Below are 24628 nucleotides of genomic sequence, written 5' to 3' on the forward strand. Positions count from 1 at the left end.
GAGGATGTCCGGTGTGAGGGGAACAAGTGCACAATATGATGCCTATTCCCCATAAATGCCCAGCTTTATATTTGTTAAGCTTTTAAAAGGCTTTTAGCATTGACTGTGACTGGTTAGCACTTACAGCATGTACAAAGAAGAAACCAACAACATGGAATACATTGACTTATTTTTAGCCGCCCTGCTCCGAAGTGCGTTTGACGCTCACTTATTAATCTTCTTATGAAAATGCTGTTTTTTCAGTTTTCCTACCTGTGCCCAACAGTCAGTGACATAGTTCTCACGCTGCCTTCAGGAATTAGACCCAAACAGGAAGGATATTAATGATTATGTAAACACAGTGCATGCATTGAATGACATTTATGACTGTCATTTATTAGCCTGAACAGCTGTTATCAGTTGTGTAAAGTGGACGAGTCGTACAGCAATTTCACTCACATCCTCTGAATTACAGACAGTTCCCTTTCCAAATGAAAAGATCAAATCTGTGGTAATGATAATGGAGGAATTGGTAATAGGCTTGGACAGCTGATTAAAACATATGTATTATCTACAAGGAATGCATGATATTATATGAATCTGTTAACTCAAAGTAAGACATCTCCTGTAACCTCTTTATTAAGTGCATTTATTTTCTGTACTCAGGTTTCTGTACTTGTAAACCCAGCTGGATGGCAGTAGGCAAACAGAGAAGTCTGTGCAGTCCACCATAAACATGTCATGCCATTCACTCTCAACAGAGGTAGTCCCTGTCAGAGGTGGAAGACATTTCTTTGGAACTTTAACTTAAGTAGACGTAGCCATTCTTTGTAAAAAAAATACCCAGTTACGAAAAAGTCCTGCACTTAAAATTAAACTTAAGTAAAAGTACAAACGTATTAGCATCAAATACACACTTAAAGTACCAAAGGTTAAAGTACTCATTAGGAAGTATGGCCCATTTCAGGGTCATATTAAATGATTGTATTATAATTATTCATGCATTATTGTGTACATCGTTTGAATGTTGCTCTTGGTGAAGATGGTTAGCCAAAACTATAAAATATATCATACTTTATTTATATATTGTCATAATAATTTGAACCTGTAAAGTAGCTAGTAACTGAAAAGTAGTGGAGTAAAAGTACCATAATGGGAAAATACCCAAGTTAAGTACAAGTACCTTATTTATTTTTTCTTGAGTATTTATATTCCAACAATGACCACTGTTATAGACTTTTGCTAAAAACTTCTGCATATTGCAGTTTTGATTTTTTGTTCTCACAACTGTAAAAACTATTGCTGTGAAATGCGTAAAACATGACATTTTCTCAGAGATGGTGTTCTGAGAGACACAGGGTGATTGGAGCAGCCGCACACTTCCTCAAAACACTGGCACACCATCAAACCTGACGAACTTTACTCCGCTCGACATTTATTGGTCCACCTTTGAAACTTCTCGAGATAATATTTAACAGCAAAGCGCCGTATCACATAACTTTAGCGTTCCCTGTACGCGTATCGATGGAGTTGTAATTTGGACGGATTTGGTCCAGACTCCAGCTAAGCGCGGAAACAATGGTTGGTGGTTTGTTAATACTCACATATCGATGTTATATTGACTTTCAAGCAGCATTTTGGAGCGCGTTTGTGACTTGTGTGGCTTCTACTATGCGCAGGTTTCCATCGGGAAGTTGATCCTCGGAGTCTTCGGTGTAGCAGTGGTTGTCATTTTAATAGCAGTACCCACGGCTATCTTTCTGAATGGTGAGTATTTACTATTAAATGATTCATAATTGGGTATTAACGGGGTTAAACACATCCGAAAGTAAGTCAATTACGCACGCGTCATTACGCTTGATCTCTCCAAAATACTAACAGGAAATGGGAAGCACTTTTCCATCTATAAATGGAAATGATCTGCCTGATTTATATTATGTTACCTTAAATAGTATCATACTCACTCAGTACACACTATGACAATACACATAATTACCCCAAAAAACACACTGACGTCAGCAATGTTCCACTCGTCATTATCAGTTTTTACAGCACTTACCTTCTTTTATGGTGATGATCGTGATGTGTGATATCATATCTGTAACCTGTGACCTTCAACACCCTTTCTACTGTTCCAGAGGAGCAGGAGGGCAACAGCAGATCCTTCACTCTGGAGGATGCCTTTAACAGCACTCTGAAACCAAAGTCTGCCAGCTTGGAGTGGATCTCAGGTGGGAGAAAGTAGCCTGTTAAAAGTAGAACAGGTGAAACGTGATGTGCACCTGCAATTAAACTGTAAATGTGTCACTAAGGATGCTTTATTATCCGTCAGCTACAATATTACAAATTGTTACTTATTCACTTGGACTAATTCCCATATTCAAGTGCATGTATGCATGTATTCAGATGCAGGGTAAAAAAAGCACACATGCTTAACCAATGCAAGACTTGATTTAATACACAAATCAATGCAAGATATATCAGGAGATCTACTTGCTCGGAGATGAAGTCACAATGAGTCAATTTGATCAGGATAGTTTGCATTTTTTGAAGTGGGGTTTTATAAGGTACTTGAACATAGTGTATTGTAGATGATGGTCGGCACTACCCCTGTTTGGGAAAAGAGACAGGAGTTACGGCATAGAAGTTAAGTGATGATTTTTTTGTGTAAGAGGTCAACAGTTTTTCTAGACACATAAAAGAAAGACCCACCCAAAAAATCAATATCAGTTGACATATTTGTTAACTATCTATTCTGCTGACAGACAGCACTTTACAACCAGGACCTGCAACTGTTATACATCATCTCTTAAATCCACCTGTCTCCTTTGACAAAAAACAACCATTTTACTGAGCAGAACACGGACGGGAGTCGCTGGATACCTCTCCATCAATTGAGTAGTTTGTTATCTGTTTGCAATAACCCTTATTATAAAGTGCAACTACTTAGGTGATGTCTTTATGAAATGTCTTGCCCTGTGTTTTATATAAAATATCTTATTATAACTTACATTCTTTGATCTCTTATCCTCCCCCACAGATCACGAGTATCTGAGTAAATCTGGGGGCTCGGTCTTTCTCCAGGACGTCCTCACAGGACAGTCCTCAGTGTTTTTGAGCCAAGACAAGTTTGTAAGTCAGTGCAGTATTGTCCTGGAGGTCACGAGCACTGGTCTGTGAAACTCTCTCAAGATGTGTTTTTCCCAACACAGGATGAAAAAGATGCTGATGACTACCAGCTGTCGGCTGACCGCAAATATGTTGCATTCATGAGTAATCATTCCAAGGTAGAATAAGCTTTTATTCATCTGACGCATAACTAAAGTCTTATATTAAATTAAAGGGCTCACACTACATTGTTTTTTTTCCAATCCCATTAGATGTGGCGGCATTCATTTTTAGCTTCATATTCCCTTTATGACAGGGAATTAGAGTAAGTACATTTAATATGTATTTGGCATATGGATACATTTATGCAGTTTCAAAAGTACAGTACACTCCAGCTAAAGCATCCACTAAATGCTCCTTTTCATGCATGCTGAACATTAAAGCTAACTCCACAAACCTTTTTTTTAAAACTTAATTTCAGGAAATATATCTCACCCTCTGACCTGCCGGATGAAATCCAGTACTTCTCCTGGGCTCCTGAAGGGAACAAACTGGTGAGCTTGGACTCTCAAACTCATAATCCGTTGCATGTGAATAACTTTGAGTGACAGGTGGGCTTTGAAGCAGGTATCAGATGATCAACCTTTCCCAAACACTTGAGCAGAGTAAAGAGTGTGTGCTCAGTGTGTGAGCTCAGGAAACAAACCAGACTGCCTTTTCACAACTTTTCTATTTCTTTGTTTCTCTTTTTAGGCCTTTGTTTGGCAAAATAATGTGTATGTAAAGACCAGCCCTGGGTCGCCCGCCAAGCAAGTCACTTTCAATGGCGAGGGGAATTTGATTTTGAATGGGATCCCCGACTGGGTGTATGAGGGTAAGTGGCCCTTATGTAATAACATGATCTGTATCTGATAGATTAGCTTGATAATGATATCTGATACGTCAGGTTTTAAGGGTAATAAACTGTCTTTATCTTGTAACTAGAATGGCCCTGAAGATCAAAACACAACAACATTCAGAAAACATTGTCAAATGTCATTTTGTTTGACCTTTTTGACCTTCAAGGCTACCATAACTTACTGGAAGGCAACTCAGCACATTTATAGACACAGTACAACTTCTACCAAAACAAGGCATACATCATTGGTCTACTCTTCTTGAGTAGTAGTAGTACACACACACACACACACACCACACAACCCACGACACAGCACAGCACCACACACACACACACCCACACACACACACCACACACACACCCACACACACACACACACACACACACACACCACACACACACACACACACACACACATCACACACACACACCACACACACACACACACACACACACACACACACACACACACACACACACACACACACACACACACACACACACACACACACACACACACACACACACACACACACACACACACCACACACACACACACACACACACACACACACACACACACACACACACACACAGAATGCAGTATGTGCCAGTTCATTTGACTAGCTTCCGTGTCACTGGAGAACATACTTAAGCATTTTAAAGACCATAAAACCATTTATAACTAGCATTTAAAACATGTTGCTAAGAGAAATGGCCCTATATAAATGGAGCCCATTTAATCCCTGTGCAGATGGATTTTAAGAAGAGGTTATAGCATTATAGATGCATGCAATTTTCCAAGTGTTGTAGTTTGTAATTGAACCCCAAATCCGACCCCCACACTCCTGAACCATAAGTCATGTTCTCTTTCCCCGGTCTAGAGGAGATGTTCTCCTCCAACCGAGGCCTCTGGTGGTCCCCTGGAGGGAAGTACGTGGCTTATGCTGAGTTCAACGACACAGAGGTCCACAACATAGAGTACACCTGGTATGGGCAGGACCAGTACCCCACAACTGTTTCCATTCCATATCCAAAGGTGGGACGATTATCCAGGGCGTGTTTTACTCTAACAATATTGGGATCATTGTCCGTCAATGTGTGTATCTTACATTCTTGTGCAGCCAGGTACTCCCAACCCTATTGTGAAGCTGTTTGTTGTGGACACTGACAATACGACAACAATTACTGAGGTTGTTGTTCCAGCCCTTTTCAGCTCTAGGTAATATAACTATTACTCTGATTAACCCTGTATACATTTGTATTGCCTGCTATCAGGGAAGGAAATCAGAGGAACTTACCAGTGTCGTACATTTCCTCTTTTGCCCTCAGTGAGCACTACTTGGCCACTGTTACCTGGGTGACAGATGAACGTATTGCTGTCCAATGGCTGAAGAGAGTCCAAAACCACCTCATCCTCCAGATCTACAATTTGAATGGACTCCAGTGGGATCCTGTTGAGGTAAAACAAATGAATGTTACTGCTTATGTCATACAAATATATGGCATAACATTTTTGCACTGGTGTTAGGATTCATCCTCTGGGGACCGCAAATATTGGTACAATATTCTTGACACTCTGATGACATTTCTCTTTCTTAGCCTATGTCACAAACACTTGATGTTCACGACATTGTTACTGATCATAGTTGTACCCAACGAAAGTCATTGGTTGTTGAGAAATGAAAGGTCAATGTCCTTCGTTAGATAAAGCACTTCTAAATTCACCTCTGTGTTGCAATAACAGTTTTTGCCTAAACTGATAAGGTGTATTGCAATCTAATTGCAGCTATAAAATTGCATTTCTTTTGACAGAAACTGGAGGTGAAAAGTGAAAAAGGTTGGATCGGACGGGTAAGTCCAGCACACCTTAAAGCATATTCTGCTTAAAGACCAAAAACAACAGTAAATGTATGTGTCATGGTTTTGGGTTTATGTTGCCATTTAACCTGCATGTTCCTGTCCGTGAGTTTGTTCTTGTTTCACCCGGTTAGTGTTTGGTACTTTTTCTTTGTTTCTAATCAGCTTTTTGGAATAAAGCTCGTTTTTGGTTATTACCTGGATTCCTGCTTCCCTGTCTGTGTTCTGCATGTGGTTCCTATTTTCCCCAACCCCGACCGTATGTTATAATAAGTAGTGTGACTGTCAAGCATTATATGTTATTCCTCTGTTTAATAGAACTCCATATGCACTGGGTGACATGTTCTTGCATGATTGCACACACACTGTAGTTACTTCTTGCTCAATCACACTCAACCATCCTGCTGAGATCACCTAATGTGGACTAATACACAGTTGAAAATGATACCCATCCAATGCACCATTGCCTTTTATTTGACTAGGGTAAGATACAACTACAGTGCAGCTATAGTTGGATGATATGGACTTGGAGCTGACAGTTATAGAGGTCAGAGAATATATATATAGTAAAATAATGTTTTTTCTTAGTTCTCTCCACCAGAACCAGTTTTTGCTGCAGACAAAAAAAGCTACTACCTGTTGATGAGCGACACCAAAAAGTACAAGCACATCCATCATGTGGTCGGAGTAAGTAAAATTACATTTTGAAGTCAGTTGGCCAGTTTCAGTCCAGCAAAATCAGCTCTTTTTTTTTGTGACTTGCACAAATTGTCTAAATATGAAGTAACACATTGTGTTGTGACTCATGGTGCAGGGCACAGCTACACCTATAACCTCTGGAGAATGGGAAGCTGTTGACATCCTGAAAGTAACTGAAGACAGTGTGTAAGTCGTTGCATCATCTGCACACAGCTGCATACACGTTCTCTCTTGTGTAGAAGCATAATCCATTCTGATTGTACAGTATCCTATAAAACTGCACCATTCCAGCCAATGGAAATATTGCAAATGTCTGTAATGCATTGTTTTATGCACTTTCCCAAACTGTGTGGGAATGTTGGGAAGTCATGAGTGAGTTTAAGAGATAATTGTCATGTCCAATTAGCTGGATTTCTCCTTTGCCACAGTTTAGGATTTCCTCCCCACTCATGCATTCCAATTATTCCACAGATATTACTCAAGTAACCAAGAGGCCGGGCAGCCAGGAGGAAGGAATGTTTACAAGTAAGGGGATTTAATTGAAATGTTTTACTATTTTCCTTGTTTTTAATGATACAATCTTTATTATAAAGCAGTTCTTCACACTGTGTTTGTGTCAGGTGGACCAAAGAAACGCACACTTGTCTAACATGTGCGATAGGTGGAGATAACTGTCAGTATAATTCCGCCTACTTCAGCCATAATGCCTCCTTCTACCGTATGCGCTGCAGTGGTCAGTTATACTTTGTTTCTCTGCATATATGTAATTTAATTATTATATTGTAACTTATTAGCTATATGTTTCGCTAATAATATAACTGTCATTTTACTCAAAGGTCCTGGCATTCCTTTCCATGCTCTCATGGATAACAGGAATAATAAAGGTAATCCACAACATTTGAATGCAATCTGAAATAATATCAACGAGGATAAATGTTATTTAATTAACTTTCTATGTTTTTGCATGTGTAGAGTTAAAAGTTTTGGAGGACAATAAAGAATTTAGCAGCCTGATATCTGACATCCAAATGCCCACCATGAGTCGAGGCTTCCTCAACGTTGCAGGACACAGTAAGAGAATCCTACAACGACGATATCCAGTGTTTGCTATAAAATACACAGATGACTATTTACTATGGATTTACATATTCTTTACAGAACTCTGGTACGAGATGTTGTTGCCTCCAGGCTTTGACAAATCCAAGAAGTACCCTTTACTGATATATGTGTAAGATAATTTATAAATATTAACAAACTATAATAATATTCAATTGTAGAAGAGATTACAAACTAATTTTTCCCACTCAGGTATGGTGGTCCCTGCAGTCAGGAAGTAGACTTTTCCTACGGGGTGGGCTGGGACACCTACTTGGCGAGCACAGAGAAAATCATCGTTGCAAGCTTTGACGGAAGAGGAAGCGGTTACCAAGGCGACGAGATAATGCACGCAATCTACAAAGGTCTGGGAACCTATGAGGTGGAAGATCAGATAACAGCAGCCAGGTGAGGAAAGCCAGTTTGGACGAGTCAATGCATTTCCCGCTCAAACAAACAGCTTCACCCGTTTCCCAGGAAAGCTTGACAAAACTGGAACTGACTTGTTTGTGTTCTGGAGAAGTGACACACACACACAGGAAATATCTTGATCGGCACCAAGTGAAGATGCTGATAAAAAGTTCCTACATTTACAACATTCTTTTGGTTTTATTATAGGAAATTTATCGAAAAGGGCTACATTGACAAAGACAGAGTTGCTATTTGGGGCTGGGTAAGTTTTAAGAAAACACTTAAAAGTGCATTCAAATAAAAAGTATTTCAAAATCAAACAAGTTTTGTTACTTAAGCATAAATGTGTTTTCATGCTTCATAGGGCAATAAATGTGTCAGAAATGGAGTTAATGTTTCACCCTACTGTCAGTACGTCTTCTTTACTTAAGGCTACAGTAATGAGCTGTTTGTGTCTCTCAGTCTTATGGTGGATATGTGACGTCAATGGTATTGGGATCTGGAAGTGGAGTTTTCAAATGTGGAATGGCGGTCGCTCCAGTGTCCAAATGGGAATATTATGGTATTTTTGGTCTTTTAAAGTAATTTCTTCATGTTAACAACCATCCCAATCCTGACACACTATTAAATATATGTTTCTTCCAGATTCCATCTACACCGAGCGTTACATGATGGAGCCTTCACAGAACTCTTTGGCCTACACTGTACGTTTGACAGTCTTATATTTTATCATTAATAATTATGCTATTGTCTGTCACCATAAAATACAAATATGATTGTGTGCAGAACTCGACAGTAACTGAAAGGGCCAAGAATTTCCGTGCAGTGCAGTATCTACTGGTTCATGGAACAGCTGATGGTGAGTTATGAATGGCCACAAGCATTTATTTTTGACATATTGACCTTTGGTCTCACACCTCCATCAGATCCAACTCTTTCAGCCATGAAGTTAAGGAAGAAAAAATCCGTGGTGACCCCCTGACCTTTCTGGATCCAAATGGGCAATTTGCATTGTGTTAATACATTTTCTGTTGTGTTTTCTAGATAACGTTCATTTCCAGCAGGCAGCTGAGATCTCTGAAGCTCTGGTGGAGGCGCAGGTTGACTTTGAGGCGATGGTGAGTCATTTGGAAAATTAATATTGAAGGAACAGGAGACTGTCACCTAAAATAATAACATTTTTTCCCTTGTCTTTCAGTGGTACACAGACAAGGATCATGGGCTTAGCGGCGCAGCCAATAAACACGTCTACACCCACATGAGCCACTTCCTAAAGAGGTGCTTTGCTTGAAGCCCGCCTAATGTGAATAAAAAGGGATACTTCATTTAATTTGAAAGGCACATTTCGTTATTAATGCCAGGAAAGTACAAAATGGGTTAAAGTCATATTGTCATTCTGTGTCGGTGTTGTGCTGAAATCAGTTAGAAAAAAACATTATTACTTGTAACTAAATGAAAAATGTGATTTATTTTTCAAAGTTTGTTTTGTAAATTAAATGTAAATTGGTCCTGAAGTGTACTTGTTTTACTTGAGTGAGAGTTTCTTTATTAATGCGATGGTTGTCTGTTTGATGTAAATTAATTTTGAATAAAAAAATGTTTTGTTTGAGATATCATGTTCTTTATTCTGTTACGGGATAACTGCATAACAATGATCATCTTTTTTATATTAGTACAGTCAACAGCTATGCAAGTGGTTCAGTAGGCTTAGTTATGCTTTGAGCTATATGCCCATTATATCATTGCTTAAGCAGCAAATTAGCAGCAATTAGCATTATACCTTACATCATTATAAGTATGTTAGCGATGTAAGTGATATGAACAAATGTATATTTATTTACCTACAGCTAAATTGTGTTGTCCGATATTGATTTGCGTCATCATGGATGAAATCCTACTTGACTCAACTCTGATTGGTTAGCTGGCTGGCTCTGTTGTGATAAGTCCCACCCCTTAGTCTATCACATACAGTATGTTGGAGCGCTAGTCAATAGAAGCACGAGTGTTACGTAGTGATGTCACTATGTCGCGGATGCAAGTAAAGGAGTACAATGGGGGCGTTTAAAGAAGGGGGGGGGGGAGTGTGTAGGAGAGAAACTCCCTCTGGAGGGAACACAGGGATTTTAACCTTTGCAGACCATTTACAAAAACCTATACAACACACTACAGGAAGGGAGAACACCAAAAAGCATAATAGGGCCCCTTTAACAAACGTGACACTATCTAAGAGCCATATAGCAATAGATGACCATTTATTGTCATAAACCATCAATCTCTATTGAACAATGGCCCTTGTAAAAATGGATAACTGCCACTGATGCGTATAAACGGTCAATATCGCCCATCTTTTAAATCTGATCAGACAGAAACCACTAATAGTGACTCATCTTCCAGATATGACAGCACACATATCACTTCCCATCATGATGACACAGTAGCACATTAAAGCATATTCCCTACGTTCTGTTTAACAGGATGAGCTGCTGTTGTTTGATCTTAACACCTAAGTACCAGCTGGCATCACGCATGGATAGCACCTTTCCTTTCGGGACAAATGCTCGGCTTGTTGATTCGGCCGATGTGTCTAATGGGTTGAGAGTAACAGGTTGACCTGCCAGAGTGGTTAAACTATCCCACCTGAGCAGACAAATCATCCTCCTTCTATTACAGTATATAAGAACAGAATGTAAGAGAGTAGGGTTAGAGTCAGACAAGCAGAGGAACTAACGGCACCGTTCTTGTGAAGGAAAGAAGAAGAAAAGGTGAGTTGTGTTGATTGCAATTAGGAAACCACATTAGCTTTAGCTTTTTGATCCAATATGCAAACTTTGTTCTTGTATGTGTGCGTGTGCTGCGCTGTAGGTTAGAACCATGAGAAGCTTCCTAGCTGGTATCCTTCTGGTTGTGGGGTTTGTTCAGAGCAGCTGGCAGGTTCCTCTGCAGGAGGCGGGTGACAGCTCAAGGTACAGAAAATACTTGTCTTTTATCTATGGACCATTGGTTTTGTACATTTAGGAATGCAGAAAGAGAACTTTATCCTTCACGAAAAATATGTTTTAAATTGTGGTATATGTGGGTCATTTTAAGTTAAATTATAGTCAGCACTATTTAGGTGACATGAGACAATACTAAAACTGAGAAATGTTTCAAAAATATCCCATCAAATTGGGTAAAAGGCTTAAAGTCATTTGGAGAAGTGAAACAGGGGATGATTTGCTCTACATTCCCTTTCTGTTCGGGAATTATAATGCTGAAAATGTGGATTACCCTATTTATAAATACAGAAAATGTTAGAAGTCTATTAAGATATAACAAATAATAGCGAAAATGAGAGATTTAATTTAAAGTGTTAAATGTACACTGCTTTACATCTGGGCATATGTTTGAAGATTAATAATAAATATACTACATCTGATTTGTTTGCATTATTTGAAGTGTTTCGGAAAATTCAACCTAACCAATGGATTTTGGTAATGTGAAGGGTTCATCTGTGTAAACTCACAGTGGTTTCCTCTTGTAGCTTTGAGGCAGACAACACATCAGTGGATGAGCTGTCCAACATGAAGAGACATTCGGAGGGAACCTTCTCAAACGACTACAGCAAATACCTGGAGGACCGGAAGGCTCAGGACTTTGTCCAGTGGCTGATGAACAACAAGAGGAGCGGGTCAGTATGGGATCTTAAGAATATCAATTGTGAAGTGCTTTGACTTTTCTAGCCCTATAGTATTTAACATATAATCAATGGTTATATTCAATGTGCAAGATGCTACAATCACTTTTAAAGGGGCAGTGGTGGAGTTTTTACAACAACATAAAAATCCTGCATTCAAAAACCCACAGAAGTATTATCAGCTATATATACTCAATCTAGGGTTTGTGCCCCTTTAAAGGGTTAAAAGATATATGTGAAGGTTGTTTTTGGGTTGTTCTTTCTCTTTGCTTTTTTAACATATGGTATAGAAGTCAAAAGAAAAGCCCATAGAAAAAAATGTAAAAGCAGATAAATGTAGTGGGGTAAAAAGTAGAATATATCGCTCTGAAGGATAGAAGAGTATACATAAAAGTAGCATAAAATATTAAGCGTACTTTTCCTTGGTTTAATTTCTACCACTGGTTAACAGAGATGTGTTACTGAATATAGTGTATATTTCGGACTTATGATACATTAAACTCTAAAACAATCTGAACATTTTCCCTCACTGTGTTTTCAGTGCTGAAGAAAAGCGCCACGCTGATGGGACCTTCACCAGCGACGTGAGCTCGTACCTCAAGGACCAGCTAATCAAAGACTTTGTTGCCAGGCTCAAGGCTGGACAAGTCAGAAGAGCGTAGGCTGCCCGCCCCCTCCCTCTCTCCTCCCTCCCTCTCCTCCTTCTTCAGTACCCAAACCCCTATCGGCCTGCCTGTGTCTGATTCCACCATGACGAGAGAGACAGTCAGAGAGATATAATCACCTGCTTCTCCATCTTTTTTCCTTTCTTTGCTTTTTCTTGATGTCCCTTGTGGTTGTGTTGAAATAAATCACCTGAACTTTTTGCACTGCGTTGATTGATATCTTACTATTGTGTGACGATTGAGTGGAATGATTATTTTTGACAAAAACGTGCAAGCGGCCTATGAACAAATCATGGAATGATCAAAGAAACACCCGGTAATCACCAATCAGAAGATAACCACAATAAAAATGACGATTTTCTGATGAATACTGCACTGCAGGCCTAATATCAGAGTTAAAATGGCAGCTTGGCCACATTGTGGGCTACTGACCCTTAATGGGCAGTGTTTACATTGTGTGCATGTGTACATACTCAGATCTGAAATGGACAGGCGGGGGGAGGCGCTCAGCAGGAGGCATGTAGATGGAAGCTTCACCAGTGACGTGAACAAGGTGCTGGACTCCTTGGCTGCAAAGGAATATTTACTCTGGGTCATGACCTCCAAACCTTCAGGGGAGAGGTAAAACTCAGTCACATGGCTCTGATCATTTACAGAATACTAGGCTCGGCATGATTGTGATTTTCTTTCTTTTGCAGTAAGAAAAGACAAGAGGACCAATGAGACTCTCTTCAAGGACTCCCTTTGATGCTGCATTCTAAGCCATATACCGAAGGAATAAAAAGCCATACTGCTTTGCATGTTGTTATGCCATTTCAATGTGTACGTCTTTTTTTACTTACTGTATGTGATGCAGAGACAAAAAAATCTTCCACAGCCAAATGGTGCTTCAGAGAGAAGAAATGAAATTGAGGTGCATATTTTTTGTACAAATTTAAATTATTTTCTATATTTTTAAGGTGAAAACAAGAACACAAAAAGTGAAATCTCAGGTAGATAGGAAGCACATGTAGTGTAGATGGTTTTCATTGCATATGATTGTATCCGCTCTGCAAAATAAAGTTTTTCATTGTGTGTCTGTGGAAGTTATTGTAAATGATTAGCTGATGGGTTTAGTATGTGTAATTAGCTTTGGACACAGACAACATAGCATGATCTCCCCACAGGCTTATGAGTTCAAAGTAAAAAGAGTAAATGTACTCACGCCTTATCTTCTCTTCGCAGTCACTTCATGCAATCCAGTGTTTGTTACATCTCAAAGGATCATCAGGGAAATCTATTACAGAATTCAGACATGCAGGAAATCCAACAGTCTCACGGATTATTTCCACAATTTCTACCCTCATTTTAAACTGGAAAAGCTCTTTCTGGGCATCAACGGCAGCATCTTGGCTCAGAGACACTCTGTCCTGTAGCGCTGTAAAAGACATGAAGCTCCTGCGGTCAAAGTCCTTGTATAGAATAACTGAACAATTACTTATACAAAGAAGTACATTGATCTTTGACCTACCTGTTGACAATAGCAAATATATAGGGATCAATAAAGAACCACATCATTCAAACAGAGTTTTAGATCTTTATTTATGCTCTCAATCACTCTCGCTCCCATTCTCAATAAACAAAGCACAATTTAACAACAAATCTGAACTGATAGGTTTCTTTACAGGTGTCTTAAATTATTTAAACAGAAAGTGTACATCTATCACTACCAAATTTAAGGCAGAATTCCACAGAGAAGTGGTCAAAATATTTGATATTGATATAATTCTGACCCCTTATTAGTTTCTCTAAACAACGAAGAACCATCAATTAGACAATGGGAAAAGAACATCTACAACAAAACCTGCCTTCAACACTGACTTCATGTTAGTAATATATTAGTAACATTTTACATGATTAAAATATACTATGTTTTATACATTGTTACGACTCTTTACCATTTATTACATGTTGCCCTTCCCAGAAAAAAGGTATTATTGCATCTCTAGAAGTAACCACGGTCTGCAGCAAGACATTCATGTCTGATTCAACAGCATGCAGGTGTTTTTTTTTTAAAACAATTAGCTTCAGATGCTAAAATATTGAGGGTAATTTGGATAGGAGATCACATGTCCATGGATGACACTTACTGACAAGATGACAAAGGTGGAGAACATAGAGCTTAAAATAGTGTCACTCTAGTTCAGTATTTGCAAAATGGATGAAAAAGGGATTGAAAAGCCAAGGCGAGTAGCTGCAGGTACTGAACGTTCCAGCACTATGCTTAGATGCTAGCATGGAAATGTTTGCCAGTAAACTAATACTGTCATTAAAGGAAAAGCTTTGCTCGGTCAATATGCTTATTCACTTTTCTTGTATAGAGATAGACCAATACCACTCTCGTGTCTGTTTGCTAAAAATTAAGCTGTCGCATGCTACCTGCCAAAAAATAGCAGCAACAAAAAAAATACCTTTTTACATTTTGGTTTTTGCACAGATAATACAAACAACATTTAAAGTTATTAATCAGAGACATTTTGGCTATTTGTGTTACATTTGGTCAGAGCCAGCCTAGCTGTTTACGTGTTTTAAGTCTTGAGCTAGCAGGCTGCTAGCTCTAGCTTTATATTTAGTGTACAGGCATGAGAGGGGTATCGATCTTGTCATCTAACAGAAAACGAATGAGAGTTATAACCAGAAAAACTGTTCCTTTAACTCGTGCGGGGGAATGCTTTACTGGACGAGAGACATTTATTTGTAAAATAGAAAGGGAGAAAACTGTGATATGAGCTGTTACTGTCACAAAAACATTAAGATATACAGAATATAGAAAATGTATATTTAATACTTTCAAAAAAATTACTAGTTTTGCTATATAACCAACTCCTAGATACCAGTGAAATAGATTAGTAATGGCAAATGTCTACTTTTCGAGGTGCATCAAGTCAATAGTGGCATTAAATACTGCACACACAATCCACACATCTGCAGTCGGCTGTGGCAGGTTGAGGACAACTTACAACTACTGTTGGAAAAATATAAAAACATACAAAATACAAATAAAGTAGATTTAAAAATTGTTTAAAATTGTTATTTAATTGGCCCATTGACACAGCAGCTTTTGTAAGTGTCGTATAATTCTGGCTTCCGTCTGTCGCTGGTATCACCAAACATCGATATACATTGAAAAAGAACACAACTGTGTCCTGATTCCTTCCCGTGCTAATACTGTTTCTAACAAATTCTTGGTTTTACACAACTTGCACACAGACTTACATGACAAAAACACAGTGTAGCACAGTACAAAGGTGGTTGAGTGTGGCACGGTACAGCTTTTTTTGTTTTTTGATCTACTGATTGACAGCACAGTGGCACTGCCAGAAAGTAGGTGTCATCACAAACTTGTCTCCCTGTCCAAGCTCTTATCATGCCTCCGGCGTTTGTGTCGCTTTTCGCCGCTAGAACTGCACGGGAAAAAAGCAGAAATGTTAAATGGGGAAAATTCATATGTGTTGGTGTTATTTTATTGTACGAGACTGGATTTTCTGACATTTTAGACTGAAGTGCAGACTACAGATGCAATTAATCAATCAATCATGATCACACAGCATGCAAAAAGCTCAATAAGGTCAAAGAAAATAACTCACTAATTTTCATATACATTTATCACCCAGCGTTAAGAATACTTATTTTTCTAGCATCCCTTTAAATGGAAACCCTGGGTAGATTGAAGTAAATGGGGGCCACATTTATATACATCCATTAAGAAACTGTCACAAAACCTGTGCAGTATAATGTATGTCCTATTTATGCAGATGTACTCTCACTACTTCCCAAACACATGTAGTTTCACTCAAATCTAATTTAAGAAAAAAGACTAATAGTGCTAAGTGTAGCCCCTGTTTACTTCAATTCATCAATCATTTATTTAGTTTATCATAGAGGCATGCAAAAATGTGTCTTTACCACTAGGGGAAATAATTGATGAACAAATGTCTATTATGTGGTTGAAGTATTCCTTTAATACTTGAATGATAAACCAAATGTACAATCATACTAAATGTCCTTGAAGTAACATGCACATCCAGTTCATGCTGTGATTATCAATCAATCAACATCTATGTATTAATGACTTATCTCTGTTAATCACTTACAGCACAGAGCAATCAACATGCAACAGTAAACACACAGGACTCTGCATGCCGACGGGAAGAGGGAACAGCTTACCTTTGGGATATCAGCTTCCGAGAGGTTAGGAAGGGGAGCTTGGGGTTGGAATGAGAGAGGCAGGCAGGAGACACTATGTTAGTCTACTCTGTGGGAACTCTGTGAGGGCAGGGCTGCTCTGAGATAAACCTTTTTTACATAAACATACTAGCTGCTCACTTTCCTGGAAAAACAAAGAGTAAATGCTCCATAACACTTCAATAATAAACACCTGCCACTTCATGCTTTGACACCCAAAGACATCATGTTCCCATTGGAATAAACAAAATACTCTGGAAGTCTATGTGATGTATCTGAAAAACTTGTGTATATCTGTTGATGTGAGCGTTATATGGATAAGGAGGCTAACCTTTTAGCGCTTGGCTCCTTCTTCGTGGTCTCACTAGGGTCGACATTCTTCCACACATTTCCGAAAGATCCTTTAGACATCTCATCAGTGATGTTCACTGTGGCAGGGTCACACCTTAAAAAGCACACGCAAAAGGAAAAATAATAAGTACCTTTGTTTCTGAAGTGACAGCTGCAGAACAGAAGCTGTTCACCAGTTTTAAGGTTTTTAAAACAATATGTGTACTTTCTTTCTTGCAGAGAAATAGAAAAGAATATTGAAATGACTCTTATATGCTTATTTAACAAAATAAGAAACTACTCCAAGTCTTAAAACATGTTCACGACATGTGATTAGTGGGTTAAAAGCAATGAAATGACTTACTTGAGGTGTCCCTCCATTGGCACTTGTACAATGCCTTCTTCCTCTGCAATAATACTGTGCTCCTCCTGACGAAAGAAACACAAGAAGAAAAGGGGAACCCTGCATGAATAGAAGCTCCTTCCACTGCAGTGGTGGAAGGGTTAAGTCATCAGAATTGGCATTGGATCATCTGCTGTAGTCCAGGGATATTCAATTAGTTTGGAATAGGGGCCGGTTGATGGAAATGATCCAAAGCAAGGGGCCGGGAAAAAGATGGCTTGAAATATGAGCAATCATATTAAGAGCTTTGGATACAGTATATACTACAACAGCATAGTGGAGTGCAAATATTGTGTTTAATTAAATCAAACAACATAGCCCCAAGGCCTTTATAGATCTAAATGGCTCAGAACTCAGTAGGCCTACATGTGAAGCTGATTTAACCATCAACATCATTTCATTTGATTTAATTTAGGTGAAATTATCTAATCATTCACGCAGAGATGCAATAAATGACAGGAGTTGTCACTACAGTAGCTAGGAGGTGGGTTCGAAACCCGAGCCCGCCAAAGTTTTCAGGCATTGTCTTCCCCTCTATCTCTCAATGTAACACCCTCTCTGGAATAAAGGCACTCTGGCCCTGTTGTAGTCTATCACTGCACCTCTTCGTCTGCGTCCTCTAGTTTCTTCTTCTTCCACTCGGGCATCAGATCATCCAGCCAGCTCAGCTCTCTCTTGGTGAACATGAGATCCAGCAGCTTCCGGATAAACACCAGAGCCAAGACCTGATCCACAGAAACACACGTGTCAATCAGACAGAAGTATACTATACATGCATACAGTGGAAAGTAACAATGACCACCTATGTGCAATATGTGCTAGATGTGCAATATATATAGATGCCGTTAATAACTGTGTAATATATACCTGGCTGCTAAATCCTAAGAACTGTTACAGGATGTGTATTTTTTTAAATGATGTAACTTTTTATTTTTTATTATATATCTTTTTGTATTATATCATAACTTAGTACTTTTTTTTAAATGCATGTCACATATTTAACATATGTAACATTAAGCTGTCTGTGGCTCTTTTTCCTGCTGTAACTATGTACATTTCCCTTCTGTGGGACTAATAAAGGTATTCTGATTCTGATTCTGATTAAGTACAATTTTGCAGTAATTATACTTTACTGTTGCTTGTTATTGAGTGTTTTGATATTCATTTATTGGAACTTGCATGCATACACAAACACACTGCTGTTACCATCATGGGGAAGACGATGGCCGCCTTGGAGGTCTTGATGACCCAGAGCAGGACCAAGCAGGTGAGCTGGACGATGGTGAAGAGGTGCACCTTCCTCAGAGGGACGTGCCGAAGGTAGATGAAATCCGGCTGATGTTTGGCCGGCATGCCGAACAGCCTCAGACGGTCAAAGAACTGCACAGATACAAACAAGAAATCACCCTGCTTCTTTTCCCAATGACTTCTTCTGACAAAATACCAGCATGCAGTATTCCCAGCTCACCTGAATGCCTCTGAGGGAGGAAGCCCCCATGTAGAGGAAGACTCCGTACAGCACAGGCATGGGGATGAACTAGAGACAGAAGGGTATTCAGGATCAGGGCTAAAACTATTTGAAGATAATTATTTCTCTTATACACTTGTTAAGATGGTGTTTATGACATTTTCATCTTGATAGAAAATAGATAGACAATATTGGTGCTGTTTTGTGTTGGTACTGTATTTGTCACTATGTAGTATATTTGTGTGTTTATCCCCTGACCTTTAGCACAGAGGTCATGAAGACGGAGCAGCCCATCAGGGTGAAGATCATGAGGCCGGTGAAGCGCTGCTCTCGGATGCCCAGGAACTTGGGCTGCTCTCCGGGGGCCGAGCACTCCGACTCCAGCTTCAGGCTGTTCACGTGGGAGATGGAGAGCACGGTGGCTGCCACGAACCACGGCAGGCCCATCACCGAGCACACCCCCAGCATCACCCCCACCACAAACAGGTCCAGGTGGTAGCCACAGCCTTTCTGCACGGACGGGACAAGGACAGTTGGGTTCAGATTTAGCAGAGTTCATAATAAACAATGAAGCTCTCTAAAGTCTGTTATAGTTTTGAAATACCTTTAGTTTGTGCTCCTTCCTGTTGATGATGACGGCTGTGATCTGCTGGTCCATGAAAATGAGGATGGTGCAGAGGAGAGCAGGGAGGAAGGTGATGATGGTGGTCCACCAGGGGTTGGGCCCCACAGGGTTTATCAGCCAGCCACGATCATCCCTGGTGGGCTGGAGAGAGGGAAAGGTATGTGATTAAATGTAGAGACTATTTGTTGTTTTACAAGCCTCCTGAGATACATTTTGGATTTCCTACAAAACAAGTTACATTGTTTTTGTGCCTTTTATATTCCAGATGTAAAGTAGGAGATATCAATGCATACACAAGCTTTCATGTGGACTTACTTTGAACTTGCTGGGGACCTGTAATTTAGGTGAGGGGATACCCAGGGCGTAATCTACAAGAACCATAGTCAGGATGGTGATGAACACAGCAAAGTCACTGATGATGGCGCGCACCTGCAGGGAACACAGAGGCACAGTCTTCACACAAAGCCCGTGCTACACACACATATTGTAGAGAATACTCAGGAGCAAAACAAGAAGCCAATAGCCAGACAAAGGCACTTCTGTTCTGATAAACCCAATGATTTGTTTTGTTCATTTTTATTTCTCTATTGTCAGAATGAATACAAAGTTTAGCCCAATGCTAGTTTCAACTTGTTTTGGTCATTTAAAGAGGCCCTATCATGCTCATTTTCAGGTTGATATTTGTATATTGTGCCTCTTATGTGACGTGTTTACATGCTTTAATGTTCAAACAAGTGTTGTGTCTATATACTGTACTTCTTGGTCTGCTTCAATGCCTGACTAAGAATATTGTTTATAAAGTATTGAACATTGCTCTGTTCAATGAAATGCACTGGGAGCCATAAAAGCATTAAGCAGTGGTGTTGCAGACGACAGTATATATTCATCACCACAAGGTGGCGCCTGCATACTGTGGATTGGTTTGCAGAGATCACGCCACACATTGGCTCATGAGTGTCATCTCAATGATGAATCATAGATGTTGCACACATAGAAATGCCACACAGACTGCAGGATTTTTGCTGTGGAATAATACAACCAATAGATGGCAGCATTATCTAAAATGACACAGACAGAGGCAAGAAACCCAATTTCAGAGTAATACCAAGGAAAAGTTAATGGAGGAGTGTAACAATAGTCTGCCCCTCCGTGTGAGGTCGGCCCAGACACTAGGGGTTTTTAAATCCTCACTCAAGACACACTTTTTCTCTCTGGCCTTCTAGTCAGAGCGGAGTATGACACCTGACTATTCCCTGTGTTTTTGTTTTTTTTCTGTTGTATATTATTGTCTTTTATTGTGATTGTAGTAAAGTGTTTTTATTACATGTACAGCACTTTGGCTCGACCAAAAATCGCTTTTAAATATGCTATATAAATAAAACTTGATTTGATTTGTAACAAATGTAAAAGCAGGTCATACACTTGAGGATAAACCGTCCTCTTAAAGATGTAATGTGTCTGTGTATTTATGAATTATTCAGAGAAATGTAGTGTGCTGCGTACCTTGGTGGGGAAGTAACGGCTCGTCTTGAACTCCTTGAGGAATGCGGCCATGAGGACGGTGGAGAAGAACAGGACCACGCACCAGAAGAGGACGTCCGGGACGTAGGGGCCATGGGGTCCGCAGGCAGTACCTTCAAACTCCCCGTGAAACATCTCGCACTCCTACTGGCCACAGAGGAGACGGTGATGATGATGATGGTGGGGATAATAATCAGCGTTAATGAGGCCAATTAAAATGACAGGGGAGATAATGGCGATGATGGTGTCAGTGGTGAATTAGTGAACAACATCCAGTAATAGTTTATTTATTACTCTGCTTTAAATGTCCGTATAGTACATGATTCACCCATTTGCATTTGCATTCAATCCCAACAGCCTTTAAAACCATTTGCTCCACATCTACAAGCGTGTGTAGGAGTGACGCAGCATTACGCCACCGGCACAAATCTACGTTCACAGTTTATCTCCATGCCCATTCTGCACGTCTAAATCCTGTGAAATCCTTCCCACATGTTTTTAATCCCCGCCTAGACTTCTGACGTTTCCTGATGAAGCTAAGTGTGGGAGATGCGACACTGTGCCAAAGACTGGCAAAAACACCCCCAACTTTCTAGGGTTTTTATGTTAGTGTGTTAATCAAAGGCTGGGAAAGGAACTGTTATCAGATGTGATATTTCTGTCTGTGTTGGTGTTTTTTTCTTCCCTCCACTCGAGATCACACTTTGACTGCTCTTTGTTAACAGCAGACAGAGACAGATCATGTGTCTCAGAGTGAAATTTAGTATCTAAAAGACAGGGGGGCCTGGTCCTGTGTCTCGTGGGCCCATTAAGTAATGAATGCATTATATATATGTGCAGTTATTTTGATATGATTTTCTCCAAATGTCAAGGGTTCCTTACCTTGACCTCCAGCATGGTCCAGTTGACCTGCGAGACTGTGATGTTTTTCTCTTCCCAGAACTGCAGAGTGTCATTGCTGGGGTTTATGGGCTCCACACACGCACACCTATGGAGGATATTTGAGAGGACAAGGTGAATATTATAATCTGAAATCAAATAAAATCAACAAACAAAAGAAACAAGCAAATTCAAACTAGGTTCTTTAAGAGAAAGGGGGCATCATTGAGGACCATGGGACAGTTTGGGACACGCATCTGATATAAGAATCATTCTGGATTCCAAGGGTGATACCGGTATGACTTTGATACGCCCTTTCCCCTCTTTTCTTTTTAATTATGATCCTGTGAACGTATTCTTCCAAGAACAGTGACCAAGCAGGACATTCCTCAGCTGAGAAACAACCCTGTCATTGTTCTCTGGAGGATCATTTAGGATTCCAAATAACCCCCTAAAGTGGTTTGGGCATTACTGGGCTGATATTTCTGGTCACTTTCTGGTCACTTTCAAGATCAAAGTCTTTAGGTGGGAAATGGCCTGGCTCTGATCACCACCAACATTTCAGCGTCATTTTAAGAAAGCAATCCACAGACCTGCAGTAACAGGGATTATGTGATCAAGTCCAAGGCACTAAAAAAACCCTAATGAGCTATAGATACAATTAGAGAACATTCATACATACTGACATATGTTTTCCTCTGCTGTGTTAGTTATCTGTAATCCGTATCACTGACATTTATAATTGTTCTAAATCATTTAAAGCTATAATACCAAAATAATCTAGAAAATAATGGACGGATAAATCAAAAGGCCTAATGGAAACAAATAATTAGATGCACTCTTCACAACACTTCTGACATGTTATTTTGCTGGCATTTTACAAAAGTAAAAGGTCAGCATCCCCTGCTGTCCACTTCACCAGAATAGAGAAGCACAGAAGGAGCTCTTGGCCTGACATCACCACTAGCCAGTTTATGTGTTGGGATAATGCATGATGCTCCTGACACACTCTCAACATGGGATTTATTCACCATGAAGCAAAACCCATTACAGAGAAAGTGGACAGTGTGTCTACAACACAACTACACCATCTGTCGTGATGATGCTGCAAAACACTTTCATGTGCTCCGGGTCAATGTGCATGCAACGATGACAGCATCATTCCAGCTTCAAGGGGTTAGACTGGATAATAAATACTTTGTTGATAATTTTCCAAATGATCTGCACCATCAAGAAAAGCAGCACTTGTGGATTTCAAAACAGAACTTACGAGTACTGAGTGAGAGTCTGCAGGTTGTTGTGTTTATTGATGGGGTAATGCGTCCCCAGGTGGAGCAGCTTCTCCAGAGCCTCGTAGATGAAGATGATGCAGATCAGCGCAGCGAAAGCTTCCTCAGTGAAGCGTGTGATGTAGCAGACAAGCGAGCTGGCATCCGTGGCCACCAGCAGCAGACAGAAGAAGGCTGTCCACAGGCCAATACAGGCCCTCAGGGAGAGGTAGGAGAGGCCATACTCACTGAGAAAGACGGACAGAAACACACAGTGAGTGAAGGCACAAGCTATTAGATATGGCATCTTAACTCAAGTAGAAAGCAAACACAGAAGGATTCTACTTTTACACAAACACAATTTGCACTGAAAAGGGAAAATGAAGATGACATACGCGCAGAACTTGAAGAGGATTTTCTCAAAGACAAGCACAGGCCCAGTGCTGCCCAGGATGGTGAGCGGCTGCCCCGCGAAAATAGAGTAGGCGATTCCAGTCATGGACGCCCCAAACAGGGACTCAATAGCACTCTGGGAAAACAGGAAATAATAGACTGATTCAACTGCTTTACATTGTTACTTCACGGAGAAAAACATAGTGCTTTAAGAGCGCGGAGCTTTGAGCAAAATGTTAACGCTAGAATGGCATTGTCAACTTGTGTGATAAACACATCACTCAGAGATATACTGTATGAGTGAGTTGTAGGAGAGTATCAGTTCATATCTGGATTTAAAATGCAACTATCATTGTCTTTGTGTTTAACGCTCAATTTGTTAATTAAATAATGGAACTATTCTGTTTTTTTTAACCATAAGTATGATTAACAGGACTTTTTTAGGTGAACAAAATGTTACAATTATTTTCAAGAATGTGAAAACAAACTGTGAAAGGGTTCAAGTTCTAAGAGAAAAATAAGCAATGAAGGTGTTGTTTCTTACCACCCGTCCCTCTGTGGCCTCCCCCAGGAGTCCTCCAAAGGTGATGACGGGTGACATGCAGGCGCAGTAGAGAAAGAGGAAGGAGGCCAGACACTGCAGGCTGATGGCATCTTTGAAGTCGGAAAAGTAGTGAGGGGCCTTCCGTTTAATGTCCAAGAACAACCCGCCAAAAAGCCTGTGGTGGAACAGGGAAATCATGAAATAACCGCTCGTAAAACATAGTGTTTTTGCTGCAATGGGACATTTTTCTGACTATTTTGGGGGTTTTGGAATAAGGAGGTCATCTGCTTGTATTGCTTCTTTTGGAAATGAACTGTGTAAAGATATAATAGGACCTTCTATTTGGTGTACCAGGCCCCCTCTGACCTACATTTACAATGCTGATAACCTCTGACTCATGCATCTATCTTTAAAAGACTCTCAACCACAGTGAGTAGGCTCTCGTGCTGCAGCGAGCCGGGACCGTGTTAAGAAGCAGGAGGTGGTTGCCATGGAAACAGTGGGTGGGACAGTTTGCTTGTTCCAGTCTGAGGCAGTAGAGCAATGTCCCGGGAGGGATTTGGTGGGGTTTGATAGCCGAGAATG

General features: G+C 40.0%; 3 protein-coding genes across 7 annotated transcripts in view; 2 read left to right on the forward strand and 1 right to left on the reverse strand.

Annotated features, from left to right (window-relative positions):
• Window positions 1–1336: 1336 nt before the first annotated feature.
• Window positions 1337–9661, forward strand: LOC117498929 (dipeptidyl peptidase 4-like). The gene is made up of 26 exons (XM_034151123.1): window positions 1337–1560; window positions 1659–1746; window positions 2118–2210; window positions 3020–3111; window positions 3192–3266; window positions 3360–3412; window positions 3569–3641; window positions 3841–3961; window positions 4870–5024; window positions 5110–5207; window positions 5318–5447; window positions 5801–5839; window positions 6434–6532; window positions 6660–6730; window positions 7016–7069; window positions 7165–7277; window positions 7381–7428; window positions 7517–7615; window positions 7703–7772; window positions 7853–8047; window positions 8258–8312; window positions 8513–8612; window positions 8696–8754; window positions 8837–8909; window positions 9095–9168; window positions 9249–9661. Exons 1-26 carry the CDS (start codon window positions 1558–1560, stop codon window positions 9339–9341), a joined length of 2223 nt encoding a protein of 740 aa, XP_034007014.1. The 5' UTR covers window positions 1337–1557; the 3' UTR covers window positions 9342–9661.
• Window positions 9662–10573: 912 nt separating this feature from the next.
• Window positions 10574–13295, forward strand: LOC117498951 (glucagon-1-like). Its single transcript, XM_034151157.1, has 6 exons — window positions 10574–10812; window positions 10913–11013; window positions 11571–11717; window positions 12265–12381; window positions 12866–13009; window positions 13087–13295. Exons 2-6 carry the CDS (start codon window positions 10922–10924, stop codon window positions 13109–13111), a joined length of 525 nt encoding a protein of 174 aa, XP_034007048.1. The 5' UTR covers window positions 10574–10812; window positions 10913–10921; the 3' UTR covers window positions 13112–13295.
• A 656-nt stretch (window positions 13296–13951) lies between these two features.
• Window positions 13952–24628, reverse strand: part of LOC117498923 (sodium-driven chloride bicarbonate exchanger-like) — a 31812-nt gene continuing 21135 nt past the window's right edge. For 4 of the 5 annotated variants that reach the window (XM_034151112.1, XM_034151111.1, XM_034151115.1 and 1 more), the window contains 15 exons: window positions 24044–24218; window positions 23502–23635; window positions 23109–23354; window positions 21842–21947; window positions 20942–21103; window positions 19754–19867; window positions 19418–19579; window positions 19072–19323; window positions 18814–18882; window positions 18552–18725; window positions 17948–18070; window positions 17307–17371; window positions 16944–17057; window positions 16595–16632; window positions 13952–15831 (listed from right to left, as the gene is read on the reverse strand). In XM_034151112.1, coding sequence (XP_034007003.1) covers window positions 16620–16632; window positions 16944–17057; window positions 17307–17371; window positions 17948–18070; window positions 18552–18725; window positions 18814–18882; window positions 19072–19323; window positions 19418–19579; window positions 19754–19867; window positions 20942–21103; window positions 21842–21947; window positions 23109–23354; window positions 23502–23635; window positions 24044–24218 — 1909 coding nt within the window. In that variant the 3' untranslated portion in view covers window positions 13952–15831; window positions 16595–16619. The remainder of the gene's footprint in view (window positions 15832–16594; window positions 16633–16943; window positions 17058–17306; window positions 17372–17947; window positions 18071–18551; window positions 18726–18813; window positions 18883–19071; window positions 19324–19417; window positions 19580–19753; window positions 19868–20941; window positions 21104–21841; window positions 21948–23108; window positions 23355–23501; window positions 23636–24043; window positions 24219–24628) is intronic. The other variant, XM_034151116.1, reaches the window with a different exon arrangement.

The sequence above is a fragment of the Trematomus bernacchii genome, unplaced genomic scaffold, assembly GCF_902827165.1.
Source record: "Trematomus bernacchii unplaced genomic scaffold, fTreBer1.1, whole genome shotgun sequence".
Taxonomy (NCBI): Eukaryota; Metazoa; Chordata; class Actinopteri; order Perciformes; family Nototheniidae; genus Trematomus; species Trematomus bernacchii.

Excerpts from the sequence above, each read along its gene's own strand:
- LOC117498929 (XM_034151123.1), top strand. Across the intron at positions 7,278-7,380 it reads CTACCGTATGCGCTGCAGTG|GTCCTGGCATTCCTTTCCAT; the intron begins GTCAGTTATACT and ends TTTTACTCAAAG. Across the intron at positions 8,313-8,512 it reads GAGTTGCTATTTGGGGCTGG|TCTTATGGTGGATATGTGAC; the intron begins GTAAGTTTTAAG and ends TGTGTCTCTCAG.
- LOC117498951 (XM_034151157.1), top strand. The coding sequence starts at position 10,922 with ATGAGAAGCTTCCTAGCTGGTATCCTTCTGGTTGTGGGGTTTGTTCAG. Across the intron at positions 11,718-12,264 it reads ATGAACAACAAGAGGAGCGG|TGCTGAAGAAAAGCGCCACG; the intron begins GTCAGTATGGGA and ends CTGTGTTTTCAG. Across the intron at positions 13,010-13,086 it reads TCCAAACCTTCAGGGGAGAG|TAAGAAAAGACAAGAGGACC; the intron begins GTAAAACTCAGT and ends TTTCTTTTGCAG.